The sequence below is a fragment of the Pholcus phalangioides genome, unplaced genomic scaffold (genome assembly GCF_987345545.1).
Source record: "Pholcus phalangioides strain wild (caught in Gottingen) unplaced genomic scaffold, Ppha-v1.0 ptg000015l_1, whole genome shotgun sequence".
Classification (NCBI taxonomy): Eukaryota; Metazoa; Arthropoda; class Arachnida; order Araneae; family Pholcidae; genus Pholcus; species Pholcus phalangioides.
The window spans coordinates 63,513,193-63,532,645 of record NW_028301608.1 but is presented as its reverse complement, the minus strand read 5'-3'; the positions used below and the strand labels follow the sequence as shown (position 1 = coordinate 63,532,645).

Sequence of the window (19,453 nt, the reverse complement as noted above, 5' to 3'; positions counted from 1 at the left end):
TTTATTAGCTTCAAACACATTTGAAAAATAAAAATAAATTAATTGGCCAAATGGTTGGTTAAATTGTTTGACAGTCACGTGAATAATGATAACACTATGAAAGAAACAGCTATTAGGGTTTCCTCAAAAACGAATTTCATCAAACAGAGAAAGAGAGAGTTTGATCATTTTTGTCACACTAGGGTCATTTTCTTCACACGAGAGCTAATTTGACCGGGACGTACAATTTATTGCTGATTCCAAATGGCAGCCTTTTTTTATACTCACCAAGACGTTGGTACACTAACCCCTCAGCTCAGTGTAGGATTTCCTTTGCGGTAACAATTTTTTTTTTTCTGTGGTCATGTCACCATTTCTGAAGTACCCCTGTGTCAGGAAAGTTTCTGACAAGGACAAACCAGGCATCAAACTCGTGACGCCTCTAAACATCTTTATTTTTTCAAACCGAGCACAATTCAAGCCTATCGCCCATGGGCAATTTATTACTTAGTGAGTTGTGCCAGAAGTGTAAGCGTGTGTACCTAACAGTTTGGGTGTGTATCTAGTGTTGTGTCTGATTTTTCAGTGCTGCCATCTATATTTCAGAAATGAGTGAAGTGTAATGACTGAATACTTCTGCTGTTTGTAGGCCTGTTGCTCTCTCTAAACATCCTTTGGTATTTTAACCTTAATCTACCTGGGCTACCACGCCCTAGAAAGAGGGAGGAAACCAAATTTATTCTTTTGTTGTATAACCAAAGTTTATATTAATATGTCTACTGTACATACTCGGGCACTGGCATAGAATGCATTAGTATTTTACCTCAATATACTGCACAAAATAAGTCAAAATATTTCTAGCATTAACTATTATGACTCATTTTGCTGTTATGGTCGCTCTAGAATGATTATGGAAAATATGGTTTTCAACATTTGTATATTTGAGACATTTGTATCAATGAATATTGTTGGCAATTAAAGATCGTGTAATTGAATTATTGGAGAGTTCACAGTCTTATTCAGTTTTGTTACAATTTATGATGAGAAGAAACTCAGATTTTTTTTTAATTTAAACTTAATTGAATCATTTATTGATACAACAGTTTATAAAAAATAGTTTTATTACAGAAAAAAGTCTAAACACTCAGAGTTTACATGGATAGTTTTCTTCTTTACATCCTAAGTAAGAACAGAAATCTTAGTTTCATGACTTGACTTGAGCACACACACACACACACACACACTGAGCAACTTTAAATCTGGAAAAAAAATTAATGGAAAAACCTTTAATATTTCAATAATAATTGCATAAACTTATGAACAAGACCATAATAGATTTATACCCACAATATTACAGTCGGCCCCCGTATTCGTGGGAGTTGCATTCCGGGAGTGACCACAAATAACCGAAACCATAGGTTTTTCTTGTATATCTCGTTTGTTGAACATCATGAGGAGCAGCAGGGTGATGCAGAGATAGAAGAGAATGTAAAAGAGGGTGCAGCGATTGTTGGTGATGTTTTCTGAAAGAACGTTGTGATTTTTATGTTTGCCGTTTCTTCTCTTCTTCATATCATCAAGTATGTTGACAAGGCTTCCACTACTAATTTTTCTACATGTGAAGAACGTAAAATAGAGGGATCTATGTTACGAAAATAATCTATTGTTGATTTGAGCTTGTGAAGCCCTTCTGCTATGTTACTTGTAGTGAACTTGTCTTCTAATTCTTTATCTTGATCTTCTTCATCTGGTACCGCTTCAGTTTCAGGACCAGTCAGTTGAATTAATTCCTCCTTGGTCAATCCAGTATCAAAAGAAATTTGAATAACATGTATTTACTAACAAGGTACCTCCTGACTTCCGGAACGAAACACAGTTTAAGCCAATCCAGGAAAAGGGTTTTCATAGTCCGAGCCTTTTTATTGTTCATCCAAAATACTGGGAGCTTTGGCTTATCCTTCCCTTCAATGCTCACGGATTCGCAAATTTGAAAATGATGGTGGGCTTTATTTTGCTACCCATATGCATTTACGCAAAACAACGTAATAAGTCTATCTCTACTTGCCTTAAAAAAAAGAGCTTGATTTTTCTTCTCTTGCTTAACTTCTTTGCGACATTTTCTTCCAAAGTAGTGTAGTTTCGTCAGTGTTAAACACTTGCTGAGGTGCATAACCCATCTCTTCAATAATTTTCTACAAAGTCTTTGGAAACTTTCTAGCTGCCTCCTGATCGGCAGAGGCTTGATCGCCTGTAATTTTTACATTGCGTGATCTGAATCATTTCTTAAACCTATGAAACCAACCTTCACTTGTGTAAAATTCTGATGAAATAGACGTTTCACCAGCCCTTTCCTTACGGAAGAGTTACATTTTTCGCCTTTTGTGTTAAAATATTACAATCAATTGGAATACCTTTTTGTATCAGTCTTGTACTCACAAAAACAGCATTTTCTGTACGATAAACACATGGATCCCATAGACGCTGCAAAGTTTTGACTACCATGGGTGCAGCTACAACTACTGCTGAACGAATTTCAGATTCCTTTTTGTTGATATATCTCACCATAGATTTGTTGATTCCGTAATGGCGGACCACAGCAGGTATTGACTTACTTTCGCCAAGCATAGAAGAATGAGCCATCCTAAACAAGCACAACTCAAATTTTGTAAACAAAACAAGTGAATGACGATTGCTGAGTGTTATCAAAAAAAAAATTCAATAAAGGGGAAAAAACCGCGAATACGGGGGCCGACTGTGCATAAATATTTATTATCCAATGCTATTATACATCATGATACAGTAAAGACTATTACTACTACTAAATTATGCATACATTTTGTAAACATTCCCCTGGGAATTATTAACAAACTGATGCATGCTGACGAAATTTTTGTGCATGGTCTTAGTGTGTCTAAGACATGGGTTACCAGATTCGAAAACTGAGAAAGGAGGACACCTGCATGCACCCTCAGTGACATCACTTATCCCAATTTCTACAATAGATGGCACCACTATTCCGACCAACAAAACCTTCCATGCAACAATAATTTTTTCTGAAACAGAGCCGCTAAAAAAAGCAGAAACAGAATAAATTCTAGGAATTTCGCCGGCTATTGGTAAATGCGTGTGAAAAAAACACTCATATCAATGAAGAAATGTATTTTTCGAAGTGGGGAAAAAAATTTCCTCCAGAAAAAAAGAAAAGTAATTCCGGAAACCTGAAAAGGAGGACAAAAGGGCAAATTTTCCAAAACGTAGGAGGATCCTTGAAATGACAATCAAAAAGGAGGATGGTTGGTAACCCTAGTCTAAGATGCCAGTGTTATGTGTGTCTCATGTTTGAGAAGTGCAGCTATATATATTCCATAATAGAAGTGAAAGTAAACCATCTTAATGTTCAAGTTGATGTAAATGTCATAAACACACAAGGGCTGTTGCTTTAGAACTCTGACATGCTCACCTTTGTACGCATAATTAAATGAAAAAAAAATTACACCATCATTCTGTTCTCATCATTACATTGACTACTACTATTACTTAACCATAAACCATACATGCAACTTGTAAACATTCCTCTGGAGAATTTGTATTGATTCTGTGTGTGCTCAACCATGTGCTCTTGGTGTATGTGTGGCCCTAATACATTTGTGCTGTAAGAATTACGTGTGCTTTCTGTTATACTAGTGCGGCCATCTGTCTTCCATATTTTAGAGTGGAAATGGCAGATGCCTGAATGTTTGAGCTATTCAAGTACCATACCATCTTATACAACGAATGAATTTTTTTTAATAGCATGACAATCACAGAAAAAATAATAATATTTACAGGTTTTAAATAACCTTTTGGTAGATTTTGGATTTTTGAGTGGATATAATTTAAAACTATGATTTCCGAATTTCATGAACCCATACCAAAAACGTTCATGAAATTTATATCTCCTTTTGAAATTTCACTTCAAAATTCCTTTTATTAATATTCTAGTAATTAACCACATGTTAATTATTGGCATGCCCAGTCTTTTATGATGTCACTAGGTAAATTTTGTTGGTGGGTGCTTGAATTGTTATTTTGAAAATACCAAAACGAAAAAGAACACAGAAGGCCAGGTTTAAGAAGAAAGATACATCAGAAAAATTTCTTCAAAATATCATCGCATTATTGAAGTGACATTATGAAATAGAAAAAAAAGATGATTCAAATGATGATCAAAAAGGTATAATTCATGATTCAAAAATCTTACTTGAATTATTTCACTCTGGAATGCCGGCAGAGATGGAGTCTTCAATTCCACATTCATTTTGGCCCCTAAGAATCTTGAAATAACCCTTGTCACCCCAGTCGCTGTTCCATGAATTTGCCACCAACCAATAAGGAACACCAGATTCCTGACCCCAACCAAGTATGCGGATAGCATGACCACCGAGAGCCTCGCCACTGTGGTGCTGGTAAACACCTGGAAATTTAAAAAAGCACACATTTATTTTTTTTATATAAAACAATAATCGCAGATTTCCACTTTTTGAGATTGTAATCAAAAACCTTAATGATTGTTTTAAATACATGGGAGTTATGGAAATTCTTTTTTTGAAAATATTTTCATAGCACAGTATACTATTCCCTCTAAACTGAGTACTGTGGAAAATATGTCAGTACATGTGAAATCTTAAGAAAAACAAATAGGTGGATATGGCGCATTTCAATTCAGAGCACAGGAGAAACAGCTCGATGTGGGGGCCACAGGGTGCATTTTAAATTATTATGATTATGGGGGGGGGGTTCATCATGAATTTTTCATTGAAATGGGGGTAAAAATTCTTATCAAAAAGGGTCTCGCCGTCTTTTCTGTCTCTCCTTGTGATGCCTAACATACATTTTTCCATGTTTCTTTGAGTTGTCTATAGCCTTTGTATAATGCACAATCACCACCAAAGTTGATGAAATCAAGCAAAGAAACAAAAATTCTGTGTCTCCAAATCTTAGTAATTGAAGGTGGAAAAAGGTAAAAGAGAGAGATTGAAGCAAGAATTCAAATCGGAAAAATATGCATTTAAAAAAACAAAAGACTGCTAAGTCTGCTGAAATATTTGAAAATTGTTTCGAAGACAGGAATGCTAAATGTTATGTTCAATCAATATTGATTGGAAATATAAGCTATATTATATATTGGAAATATAAAATATTGATCTATGATTGCAAAATATAAGCAAAAAGAAACTGAATTCTTATGTTTTGTATACATTATTTTGTTGTTATATTTCAACATAAACATTTTCAATGAATTATTCTCATAAATTTTTTGATCAAGCTTCAAAATTGTTTGCATCACAAAGCACATTAAAATTACTCTAATTCTGAATTAGACTGTTTCCCCCCACTAAATCATGTCTCTTAATGGTTAAAATCAATAATACATTGATACTTCTACTAGCAAATGCTTTGGCTTAGACATTTTTTGGCTAACAAAGATTTACAAAGGTTTTTAACAGCTGGCTGATGCAAAGATATATTTTTTGAAAAGAAAGAAAATTCAATCCACATCCTTTCACTTTCCAGGGGCCCTAGACCACTAAACTACAGAAACAATGAATATCTCAATCTTTACTTGGAGCTTGTGTGCACTGAATGGGACTGTAGATGGACGGTCTGGCCAAAGCTCACAATTGCTGATGATGCCACCAGATGTAGATTTATTCGAGGATAACATCACTCTCCGCTATCCATACAGAGGTTTTTAACAGCTGGCTATGCAAAGATATATATTTTTTTTTTTTCCTCTCAAAAAATATATATCTTCGCATCAGTCAGCTGTTAAAAACCTTTGTATGGATAGCAGGGAGTGATGTCATCCTCGGATAACAAAGATTTTTTTGCCATAATTCAACCTTGGATAAGCAATATGGATTCAGCAAACAAATCTTTTCTTGGATGTGGATTCACTAATAACATGACATAGCCACGTTGTGAAATGAATTTTAGCACCAATCATCATCAGAATTACTATTACTGTAACCCGAATAATTTATGTGTCTCAGAATCGATTTCCAGCCATACCCCATTTCTTTTTTAGAAAGCTTTTGAGTCATTTCATGTGAAATAAATGATTTAGCTAACAGAAAAATGCATTTAAAAGAAAAACCTACACCTAAATTTTTTCAGTGCACATGTTCTTTCAGTGAGGGAGTCTTATCATAAAACTGAATAATTTATACCAGTGTTTCCCAAAGTGGACAATATCGCCCCCTGGAGGCAATGGAATAGTCCAGGTAAGCAGAAGAGCTACGAGTACAGTATAGGAACCTATGGGAGGGCGTAAGCTCAGGGCAATGAGAAAGAAATTTTTTTAAGAGGGGAGGATGAAACAATCATGTTTTGGCTTATGGATATTATTCTGGAACAAATTATCTTCATTAGCTGAGGTATGATTGTACATAGTTCAAAATATGATTAATTTGTCTTACCTGATTTGTAATTAACAAAATCAGCATAAACTGTGAAAGCTGCTTCGACAGGACCATTCTTGAAGATTTCAGTCTGAATCTGTGTCACGTCCTCATCAATTGAATAGGATTGTTTTCCTGTAATATTTAAATTGTTGAGATTCAAAAATAGAATAAATTATGAAAACTGCTCAGTATGGATAACAAAAACATATCGAATTCTGTTTTAACGAATACCGTTATAGTGGAAAATCTCGTTTCAACAAACACTTTTCTAACCCCCCAGATAAGTTTGCATAAGAACAATGCAACGAGTTGGAATTCCTTTATAACGAAATTTCTTTTTAATGAAGTGATTTCTTTGGTCTCTTGGAGTTCGTTATAACGGGATTTGACTGCATTTCAAGGCAAATTTAACAATAGTTTTTTTGGTCTTTACCCTATCTTAAAGGCTGGATGAATAGTATGATAAATAATTGAATAAATGAATTTTTGTTATTCAAAAGATAAATTTCTACAGCATTTCAAGAACCAGATCATTTTTGTTGCATACCAAATTTCTTAGAGAATTCAATTCCCCTTCAAAAACAAAAAAAAACATCCCTGAATAACCTTTTTCCGACTTAGTGCAGGGGCGGCTCAAGAAAAAAAATGGTGGACATATACCCATGCTGGACATATTTTTAACTCGGCCCAACAATGTTTTTTTTTCTTTTTATTGGCAAAGCTTTTTTTTTTGCCCTTTAAACTGATCTGGTGCCCCTCCTAGAGCAGCCGCACAGCCCAAGAGCTAGCTGCCCCTGACTTATAGATCCCTTTACTGTGTTAACAGATGTGCTGCCATAAACTGTGAAAAATTTATGTTGTCCTCAAATTTCAATTTAGTAATCACGCATAAAAATTTTCGGAACAAATACAAATTTTTTAGCCACTATTATTAAATGGTGCCTTGGATTTGCCAAGTCCTGATGACAGCAAAGTCGCTGGTGACTTAAGTAACAGAACATATTAGCCTTTAATACTGCCTACACTTAATCAAAAACTTAATTCACTAATAGTATTTCCCATTAAGTGGATTCTTACCGAAACGTTTGTCACTACGATAACTGACATTATAGCCCTTCTCACACATATGAACACATTTTGGTGTATTAACAATGTCGCCACACGGTGGTCGTGATCCCTTGGTGTGATGTTCGCATGGCTTGATTATATACGGTTGGCACCCTTTGTGAGACCCATACAGACCACCAGTTACAATGCCTGAGTCAACCCAGTACTCCCATGCAGCACCAGGAAAACCACCATCACAACTAAAGAAAACAAGAGATTACCTATGCATATAATGGAGTAATAAACACAAATAAAGAATTATGTATATAAGACAGAATGAGAGAGGAGAGAAACATGCTGATCATCATAAAAACACCTTTTAATTGTTATATTTTGTTGACAAACTGATGACTATTAATGATTTGCTCTGCAAATAAAGTAATGCAGTTGACACTTATTATAATGCCCCCCCCCCCATCGTTTCATCAATCGGGTGGCAGTGATGTCGAAAGGAACGCATACAGGAAATTTGTTATATGAAAACATTTTAGACTTAGCATTTTGGTTTTTTTGTAATGAAACGGTCATTATAATGTGTGATTGTCATAACGAGTACTGACTGTATAATTTTAACCCTTTGCAGCACAAATATGCAAATTATCAGATTTTTTTTTCGAATGTGGGGGGGAGAATTCCCTTCATTTTCTTTGTATCACAAATCATCAGAAAGTAGCATAGCAAACTACTACGCTCATTATCTATAGACGATACAAACAGCTTAAGGGTTAATTAATAAGCATGTGGGATAAAGTGAAAGAGTGAACTTCAAGAATTAAAACTTTTTGACAAAAATTGTAATAATTTTAACTAATTTACATTTGATGAGATTCCTGAGATTCTTTCCATAATCTAGATGCTGTTTTTTACAACAGAAAGCTCTCAAACATATTGGCTAACATCCAGAGAATAGGATCATTGATAACACTAACATGTCAATGGGATAGACCCCCCAGTGGTTCTCGAAAGTTTCAACAACTAGGAAGCTCCCTGGAATCTCGTAAAAAATCACTTTAACACAAAGAATAGGCACACATTAATATCAACGGCTCGCCATGATGCCCCTGACAGGTTGGCAATGCCCTTAGGAGCCACGACGCATCTGCCTAGTATGCGTAGTCATCAACAAAAATTCAATGTTATTTTTTCCCTGCTAATAACTTGATTCCAATATCTCTGTCACATATTTTACACCACACAAATTTACAGCAGTGTTGTTGTTGTTGTTGGTTGATTGTTTGTTTTGTTTTTTTTTTTTTTTTTCTTCCATTTTAATAATTATAAGAAAAGACTCCTTACCCATCTCCGCAAGAGGTGCAGCAAGCCAAAAGATCCTCAGGAGAGAGCTCAATCTGAACCTTAGCATTGCTATGGATACAGTGTCTGTCTGACATAGCCTCTACAGCTCCAAAAGCCTAAAATATTTAGGAATGGTTTTTTTTATTTGAATAAAAACACACATTTTAAGTTTTATAAATTTTAACATATGCAATGGCTTTTGGTTATGTAAAATTTGCAATTCACATGATTTTATTATTTTTTTTAGTTCAATAAATAATTTCTTAATCACTTTCACTAATATTTCTCATTGTAGTACACATAGAATTTTATAGGGATAGGATGGGAAAGAAAAACATTTTTTAACACATCATCACATACCAGTAGATCTGAGAATATAAGACTGCATGTTAAGTGAAAATCCTATACAATGATATTACTCTCCGGTCATGATATACACTTTCCATAGTTGATATTACATTTCATCTATAATGATAAATCCTTCATAAAGATATGTTTCTCTAGTCCCTTGAGTATCATTGCGTAGGAGTTTCACTGTATTATATAAAGTTAAAGCTACAGTCGACCCTCATTATAAAGACCCCCCACATTATAGCGACCATACCATTACATCAACCGTAGGATAAGTCACAAACGTTTTCACATAACAAGTATCATATATGTTTTTCTTTTGATATAATGTTCATATTTGGTGGAACGATGGGGCTCGTTATAACAAGCATCGACTGTATAAATCTCTCCTGATTAATTCAGTATTCAATTCAGTATTTTAAGCCATAAAAATGTTAGTTAACTTCTGCAAAGCAGTATTTTTCAACCTAGAAAGAGACTCAGGGTAGACTCAGGGCCATATTAACCATTAAGCAAAATAAGCATGTGCTTGGGGCAGCAGAAGAAAAGGGGCACCACAGAAAATCATAAAAATTGTATTTATTTGAAATGTAAAATTTTGTTTCATTTTTCTCATTGATTCAATATTGAGAAAATATATTTGTGTAAGTGTGGGAGAGCGCGGAACCACACACACACATGCAACATCATTCAAGTGATTAGGACCTTCAAATCTCTTAATCAGAACCTGGGTGAACTGAAGATGAGACGAGTGGTGTGTAGGCAGGCTTGAAATTTCAATTTAATTTAATACAAATACAAATACAACGCCACAACAGGCAAATTGCCCAACGAGGTGGCTGACTTAAGAACATCATGGATCCCCGAGCCATTTTTTTGGAGGCCCTACCTACTACTACTACACCACACATGCGCCCCGCCCACACACCTCCCCCCCCCGGAACCCCCCAACGAATCGGTACATGCGGGAATGTGCGTGTACGTGTAGTGAAACCTGACGAAGTTTTTTGTTGTTTCTCTGTAATGCTTGTTATGTGTAGTGCTGCCATCTGCCACCAGTTTTTCTAACTATGAGTGAAGTGTTATGATTGAATGATTTATTGTTGTAGGACTGTTGCTCTCTGTGGCGAGACTTTTTAACGGGGAGATCGGCTCGCATTTGCGCCTTGAAGTTGGGAACCACAGAAAACCATCTTCAGCCGACCACCACTATGGGGTTCGAACCACAGCTATAATTAATTACAGCTATAATTAAATTAAAATTAATTCACCAAGTATTAACCAATACAACTCAATGGTAATGCCCACATAGATTGAAATGAAAGATTGGATTCCTCAAAAATTAGTCTGTCAAACTGTTATTGGAATCTCAATGGTCCTTGGATTTTGAAAGGTTGAGAAACGCTGCCCTATGACAATATATCACAAATGTGTGAATGCATACAGAATGTGGAACTAAATGTTTGAAATACAGTAATGCCTTGGCTAACAAATATATATATATATATTTGTGATTTTTCTGTCTTGGCTAACGAATCCTGATTCTGCTAACGAACATTTTCATTGATATGAATGCATGCACTAACATAAATTGTGAGCTGAAATTTCACACAAATCATCATAAGAATTACTGTCACTAGAACCCGATTAACTCATGACCACCTCAGAATCATCTTTCAGATGTGTCGTCACTTCGTTTTCTGAAATTCTTTGAATATAATTCTATGTAAAATGAAAGATTCAGTAAGAAGAAAATGTATTGAAAAAAAAGGGGGCAGCCTATTTATTTTCAGAACACGCATTCTTTCAGTGCAAGACTCTTAGCATCAAACTGAAAAGTCTGGACAATCTAGGAGATTACCTTTCCCATCTTCATGTATCAGACCCAGAAATGGGCTGACCAAATCACAAATGAATGGGGGACACCTATGAGCTCAATTGGGTTGCGTCACCACAAGCTTTAGTAGACAAAAGCTGGTGTTGGTTGTATATATACTGGAAAATAAAATCTTCAGTATATCTTGTTGTCCTGTAGATTCTAATTTTATCAGATTTTGCAGCTGTTCATTTCAGCCTTCAATCAGTTTTTGTCTTTTTTTACAGCATCCCTTGAAGTTTTAAAAAACGTATTTTAAGTTTTGAGCCGAAGCTGAAATGAATCAAATAATTTTCTATAAAAACCTATGGGAAATCAGGTAACAATTTTGTATTGAGTTTGAGGAAATGTTAATGAAAAACGCAATCACCTTACACACAGTCTCCATTTTAAACTATATATTTCTTCATAATGTTTCATGCTTTTTCTGTTTATTTGTAAAATTTAATAATTTGTGTTCAAAATACCTCTACTAACGAAGAAGATTCTGGAATGAATCATCTTTGTTAGCAGAGGTATCACTCTATTTCCCTCTTATTTAAATACTTTTGAATACAGATTATTTCATTTTAAAAATAAACAAAAAAAACATGAAACATTATGAAGAAATATATTTTAAAATAAAGACTGTGTAACGTGACTGAGTTTTTCATTAACATTTCCTGAAACTCAATACAAAATTGTTTCATTTTTTTGACCACATTAAATGCTTTTATTATTCTGTCTATGATTTTTATATTATTTTTAAAGTGTATCAAATTTCTTGTTCAAATAATTTTGCAATTAAAAATGTTTGAAATAATTTAAAATGATAGATTACTTACCCAACATGAACCACATGAGCCTTGGTCTCTGATTTCACTTATGGTTTTGCATGCCGGCCACTGTTCTCTGGAGTCGAAGGAGTCGGGTAAATCACCGGGGATAGCATGTCTAATACCAGGAAGCTTGTATTTATGATTGTCTGCATGCACACCTAGAAGACCTTTTACATGCTTGAGGCTGTATCCCTTGAAATTATGTCCTGCCTGAAAATCATCAGTTATGTATGTTATTAATTATATTGTTAATCATCAGTTATGTTATTATATAGGCCTATAGAGTTGAACTTGTATGTACATGCACAGTTAATAAAAGATCATGGTGATAAACAATAATGGACAATATATTTCTAAACCCTCCACTGGTTTGATATTTGAGTAGCATTAGAATTCTTGTGCTTATTATGAGTGACAGAACATAGGTGAAGGAACCTAGGGGCTGAGGCTATTTGAACCCCTCCAGTTAATTTTGTAATAGTTAATAAACGTACAATGCAACACATTCCTCCCCTCATGTGTGCAAGTTCGAGTCCTGTATATGGAACAACTGGCAACTTTCAGCCCCTCAATGTTTTTCTCATGTCAGCACCTCTGTGACGACTCTGTAATGATAAGTTTGACTAATATAAGCAAATATGTTAATTGTCATTTAATAGTTAATATCTAGATTTTGGTCATATCTCTTTTCACAAGATTTCATTCAGTGAAGGAGGGATAGCACTACTTTCTCAGGCCACCGATAGTCTATCACAAATATGATAAGAAATGAATTTCCATGTATGAGCAGTTATGTTTTTCACCTATTGTGCCATATGCAATTCACAATCAGTGATAATTTTGGAGCTTAATTGTCTTTCATTCACATCATCAACCTTTTGCAAATGCAAGATGCCTTTCCATATCTTCCCTCAACAATAGTGTATTAACACCAACATTGTCCCACAATGAAGAAATAGCCTCGTTGTATAACAGGTTTGCAACAAAATATGTTTGATTATTTCCCTGACCGAAACTCCAGAAGAAAGAAATATAATTCAAAATCTTAATCTTCCAGATATCTAATTCTCTTGTCAGTTTTTCCCTCTTCATAGAGTTTTTCATCTGACTTTTTCAGAGTCAATATTTTACATTTTTCCAGACTTTCCCTGATCATTTTCATTTCCCTGATTTTCCAGGTCCCACAAACTATGTAGAGGGTCATTTTCTTCAGCTCCACAGCTTTTCTTAATGCAGTCTTAGAGATTTCATTAATCTCAGTGAAGGTAATACAGTCATTTCTCACTTACGCGTCAGTGCAAGGGTACAAGAAAAAAAGATGCATAAATGATAGTGATATATAAGTGAATAACTTTATTATGCCATATCTTTGACCGGGAGTGCAAAAAATAATCTTATAACTTAGAGAAGTGTAAAGATCACTGTAATTATAAAATAAGAAAGTATGGTTAATGAAAATATTGGGTTTCATGACAATTTTCTACTCAATCAATAGTTTAAATGAAGTTTCTAAATTTCTTAAATGATTCATTCGTTTTAAATGATTTTCTTCACTAGAAATTATAGATCTAGGAGAAAAGAGAAAAGTCATATTCAAACAGGATAATAAATTAATGTGGACACAAACTTGAGTCATTTTGCAATACCTGCTGGTTGGTTTCTCTGAGAGTTAGGACCATATGAGACAGCCACAAAATTGCTCAAGTCCAAATTCGAGACAAATGTTTTAGCTAACCTACTTCTAATCATTCAAACTTTTTTTCTTTTAGAATTTTTTGAAGTTTTAAAATTCTGAAATTCTACTCATCATTATGTGTCATTGGTTACCAAGTTACCAGATGCTGGAGCACAAGGAAAGCAAGTTGCATATGTTGCATCTTATATAAATACAATAGAACCTAGTAATAGATGACAATTATTTATGTAATTAGTATATCAGTAGTGGCTCATTATAGAAAATTCTGGGGGAGAGGGCAAAATCGTTTTGCATCTTATTTTGATAAATGGGTTTATAACATGAGTTTTTTCAAAGGTTTTTCTCTAACCCCTACAATCTAAATAGCATTGAATACATAGATTTATTAATGATTTATTAATATATTTCTCTTCAGATATAGTATGACAATGCACTAACACCATTAGAAAGCATACTGTTTACGAGTAAGTGCAGTTTTAGTATAGTTTTTGGTGGGTTTTTTTCGGGTTGGGCAAAATCAGACCAACCCTGATCTTAAAACAGAATATATTCTTTTTTTCCAATAATACATATTTTTAGGATTGGTATACTTTTTCATATTACATCTTTTTAATAATTTTACATTTTTTTATCAATAGTTAATAGCCAAATTAAAATTTTCCCCAGCTTTTTTTGCCATTTATGACATTTGAAAAACATTGGTTAAAGTCCCATAACACCGGTTGCACCTATCAAATTTTTGTGTTGAAAAGGTTAAGAAAAATGTAGCCATCACTTGAACTTTCTTTTAACTCAATTAGAATTGTAAATTACCTCATGTTTCAGTTTAGAGACCTCAATTATTTCTGAAAAGCATGTGTTAGTGTCTAAGCAACATGCTTAGTTTTTTTATCAGTGTTGCAAAACATGTAAAAATGTCTTTCTCTTGGCATTAGGTAACCAGAAGGAAAGTTTGATCATAAGTTAAGGGGGGGAGGGAGTAAAAAGAAAATTCAGATGCCTTGGTTGCAACATCAAGTTGCAGTAATGTTTCGTCTAAAGACTTTGCTTTGAGAACGCAACTCATGCTCTAGCAAAACAAAGACAAATTAGAAATTGGTAGTCCCCCCATAAAATTGACGAAAAAAAGAAACACAAGTAAAAAATAATAAAAATGTAATTGACAAAACAATTATTCGGAGTATCAATGTTTTTCCAAGTTGAAAATAAACTACCAAAATATTTAGAACATATTGTGTGACAAGCATAAATACCAAGTGCTCAAATAGGCAAAATGCCATGACAGATTTGCCCATCTCTTAACATAGTTAAACTTCAATGAATTGTTTTCACCATTAATTTTGAACAAACTTCCCTGCTGACTATATTTTATTGCTCAACAGGAAAGAAGTGTCCCTAATAGTTTTTTATTTTATTTTATTTTTTTTTGGATTTCTTGTCTGACACTTATTTTTAATAAGTTTTTTTTTCAATTTTTTCTCCAATTTTGTGAGAATGACTCACATATCATTGACTATTGATAAAAAATATATGAAATACTACATAAACCCACCTTCCATGTAGTATTCATTAAATTGATGTAATCAATCATTTTCTGAGACAATGGATCAATTCCATTTGGAATCTTAATCTTGGCTGCACTGGCAACAGCCAAAAATGCTAGGACCAATAAGTATTTCATCCTGCAAAAGAAAAAAGAAATACTTCATTGAATATAATGAATATACCAAATGACTTACATTCAAAGTTATAATGATTAATTTTTCCTATTGGCAATACAGCATCATAACACTCAAAGCATGATTTTTATGGATTTCATAAATATATCAATTCATAGAAATCAAGGATTATAGGGAAACAATTTGTTGACTTCAATCTTATTTTTAAAAATTTAGTGGAAAATATTTACCTTGTTGAAGAAGCTGCCTTTCCCAAATTATATTCAGGAAATTGAAAAAATAGTTGTTACTAGAAGAACCTTTTATAGCAAATTTTTTTATACATATATGTTCCTTTATTCAAAAAAGAAATGATAAAAGAAGATAGTAATTATCAAGACACCAGCTTTACTCAATAACACAAGACCTTATCTTTTACATTAAAAAGAGGGGAAAACAATGAGAAATCACATGGAGAAAAAAATGGTAATTGAATAAGCTACAAAAAGAACAGCATAGGCCCCTATCTTTAGTGGAATGTTTTCCAGAAATCTCTTGTTTCCATGACAACACAAATTTGAGTCTACTGTTCCTTTTTTTTTGTACAAGACTGCCAGATATTGGTGAGCCTATCTTACGACTGTCTGTCATAATTGTTTATTTGGTAAAAAATTATTATCAACTTACACTGAATTCCCATTCATTTAAATCTGTATTTCTGAAATTGGGCAATGGCATGGAAAAAAATGGTTGTGGTAACAGAATCTGCAGATAGGACATAGAATCCTATGGGTTCATTTAGTAGAGAGGTGGGAATAATGGGAAAAAAAATTTCAAAGAAGAGAGACCCACAATGAGAAAAATAAGTCTGGAGGACTCTGATTTAAATTAATAATCATATTACGTGTAAGGTATAAATCAAATCCAAATTAATCTAAATTAATTCAGTAAAGCCTCTTGCATCCATCTGGAACATGGGCAGAGATGGGGCATTGCACCCAGCATCAATGGCAGAGAGAACTGATCTAATGTACCATATTTTAACGTGTATAAGGAACTAGTCAGTCTTCAGGAGAGCATCTATAATTTTCAATGTCAACCTGCTTATAGTGTCAGTTTTTAGTTAGTACCAGTATAGTAAGCAAGAGAGGTATTATTGAGCAGTCCGAAGCTTACAGGAATTCCTCTCTTGAAGCATAGTAAGCAATTTGGGCTTCCTTGTTACCAAGGTCTGACTACTGAGTCTACGTTTTTCCTACTGAAAACAAATACCTATTTTGATACTTTAAATTTTTTATTCTGCCCAAAATTTTATTTGATATAAAAATTATCATGCAGCATCTGTTAATACACTAATTAAACTCATTTATTCTCACCTAAAAAGTTCTTAGCTTGAACTATGTAAATCCAGAGAGTTTTTAGAGTATTTTCAATCAAAGCAGAGATGGCAGGACTTGATACCCAAAGCATCATTTTGTATGTTTAAGATACAGCTTTGATTGGAAAAATATTGTATTATAAATGCTAATAAATGTATGCTAGTAAATATATCAATAGTCAAACTTGGTTATTAGTACTTTTGCACTAAGAATGTGTTACAAGAGTTTCTTAAGCATCATATACAAGCCAGCATTGCCAAATTAAAGGAAAATTTAGTCCTACAATTTGGTATATTCTAATGTTGTGCACAATAAGGGTACCATTTTAAATATTAGTGATTATCTAGATAATTTAATAATAAGAGAAATCAACATTGCATATGTGGCGCAAAAGAACTTCTTTTAAATATCTATCTGTAATTAAAAAGAGTACAGCAGATGGTTTATATCAATACAAATATATAAGCAGTTGAAAAAAAAATTGGAAGATTGAGAATATCATGTTGAATTGAGGAATATCAAATAGTTCCATCGTTTCTCCTTCAGCTTTTATGTTATGCTCTATTCAAATTGTATATTTTACATGAAAAAATACACATATATTGTCCCATATAATTCTGTAGAGACCAGAAAATTATTTTACAATCATATCAAGTGTTCATTCTTTGTATAACATAGTGTACAATTAGTGTATTTTCAACAAGGATTTTTATACTGAAAAGCAATATTTGATGTTTTTGACATGACAGTTTAATAAACCCAAGTCAAAAACCTGCCAACCCTGACTTCAATATTATGTTATTTAAATATAAATAACACTTCCTTTAAAAAATGCAAAAGAGAAGTGAAATTCAAAAACTTCTGTAATAATAAAAATACTGTTTATTTATTTTCATCTGGGAATAACTATTCCGTATATATTCCAAATAACATATTCAATTTATCAGGAATAACTGATTTCTTAAAGACGCAAGAGATGCATATGTCCTAAACTCTTCAAAATATAATTTCAAGGAAGAGAACAATTTATGCTAATTTGAAACGATAAATAGCTTCATAAAGCTATTATCACTGAGTATCTTATCTCTCCGATCTTTTCATGTAAATATATTATCTAAAGATTCAAAAAAAAAAGTTTTTGAAGAAAATAAAAGGTCATACTCACACGTTTCTTTCTCAAGAAGTTTAAAAAATAACTTCATTCACCCAAGACATTCAATATTTGAATGGAAAATTTTAATTCCGCTGCTGTTGTCCACTTGAACTCTGATAAGATTACGACTGAAATTCGGGCGATCAATATACACTGTGTACTTGTAGTCACTCCGTCCTCGCCAAAAAAAGATTAACGCGCCTATGACTATGAGTCAACACGGCGAAAGTCACGAGAGGCTGATGACTAAAAAAAAGAAATAAAAAGGTCAATAAACAAATCCAGCAGCTTCTTTATTGTTTTTGGTGCAATCCTCAGAGATCTATAGAGGAAATAAAATTTACAGCGAGAGACGCGATGGTATAAACACCGTGGAGGAGGGATCGCTCATTTTCATTCTCTCTTCCACAAAATTTATGAGAAAAGTTTCATGTGTGTGTGCCAGTGAAATGATGAACGTGAATGTAAAGAAGTTTGAAGGGTATGCACCATCTCGAGCTTATATTACTAGAAATATTAGCTCGATGGTATGCACATACTTTCCATAAGAAAATTGAACTCTTCTTGTGCCGTTATGCATTGTTGCATTTGAGTACATTGGCAGTGAACTCTCATTTTCATGGTATGTAGAGGTTACCAGACGATTAGGGGTCATTCAAGTATTACGTCAGCATCGAGGGGGGGTTCGGATTTGCTGACTTTTGATGAAGGTTGCTTACGTCATCAACCACCCTTTTTGAACATATGAAATATTCTAAGCTGCTGACGAAATTTTGCTGACAAGGGGGGGGGGGGTCAAAAATGGCTAAAAATCTGCTTACGTAATACTTGAATGGCCCCTTACTCGCATCACGAGGAACCGAGTTAACCGTCGCCACAGTGGTGGTTGGCTGAAGTTGGTTTTCTGTGAGGTAGTTGTAACAGAATTACCAGCCATCCTTTTTTGATGTCATCTCACACGTGCTTTTTTACGTTTCGGGAAAAAGTCGTGCTTTTATTTTCTTTTTCAGGTTCCCAGAATTTTTTTTTCACTCTGAATTTCGCTCTGAATATATATATATATGGATTTGAGAGAGACATGAGAGTTTCTATATTTTTTTTCCACACGTTTACAACATTTGAACAATCGCCGCCGAAATTCCCAAAATAAAAAAAAACCAAGTTGCCTCCAAGCAGGGCAGATGCTATTCTAACCACGGCCCAGCTTGTTCCAGTATAACATAAATAAATAGTATGAAAAACCACTCTGAAAGAAGAAAACCACAACATCCATTTTCAGAATACCGTTGTTTGCAAAAAAAAAGCAACGCGCTCAACACTTGAAATGACAAAAAATAGAACGTCTTAAGCTCGTTACCAGAAATTTCGTTCGAGCGGGGGGGGGGGGCCAAACATTCGGTCATTTTCTCACATTTCGGGGAGGGATAGGCCCAAAAGTCCCCTCTCCCTCGCTACAGCCTTGGGACGTCTGGTAATCCTAGTGAAACTTCACCACGGCGATACTCAATATAACGAAAATTCTTCTACAACAACGTTTGCCAAAGTTTGCGTCGCGGCTCTTACGGCCGTCGCAGTGAGCTGTTGGCATTATTAATGATTACCTATTCAGTGCTTTGAAGTGGTCCTTTTTAAGATCATTTTATTTAGGTAGCCGTGGGTGACAAAAGTTTGAGACTGCTCTACAACAGGGCTGGACG

At 34.1% G+C, this 19,453-nt stretch overlaps 1 protein-coding gene across 2 annotated transcripts; it reads right to left on the bottom strand.

Annotated features, from left to right (window-relative positions):
• Positions 1–1,082: 1,082 nt before the first annotated feature.
• On the bottom strand, positions 1,083–18,367 carry CtsB (Cathepsin B). 2 transcript variants are annotated; one of them, XM_089244048.1, is made up of 8 exons: positions 17,769–18,367; positions 15,119–15,248; positions 11,877–12,080; positions 8,826–8,941; positions 7,500–7,729; positions 6,438–6,554; positions 4,220–4,432; positions 1,083–1,238 (listed from the first exon to the last, which is right to left on the bottom strand). In XM_089244048.1, exons 2-7 carry the CDS (start codon positions 15,245–15,247, stop codon positions 4,230–4,232), a joined length of 999 nt encoding a protein of 332 aa, XP_089100174.1. In that variant the 5' UTR covers position 15,248; positions 17,769–18,367; the 3' UTR covers positions 1,083–1,238; positions 4,220–4,229. The 2 variants fall into 2 exon arrangements, with proteins under 2 accessions (XP_089100174.1, XP_089100175.1); XM_089244049.1 differs by lacking the exon at positions 17,769–18,367 and adding an exon at positions 15,476–15,781.
• Between the last annotated feature and the right edge of the window lie 1,086 nt (positions 18,368–19,453).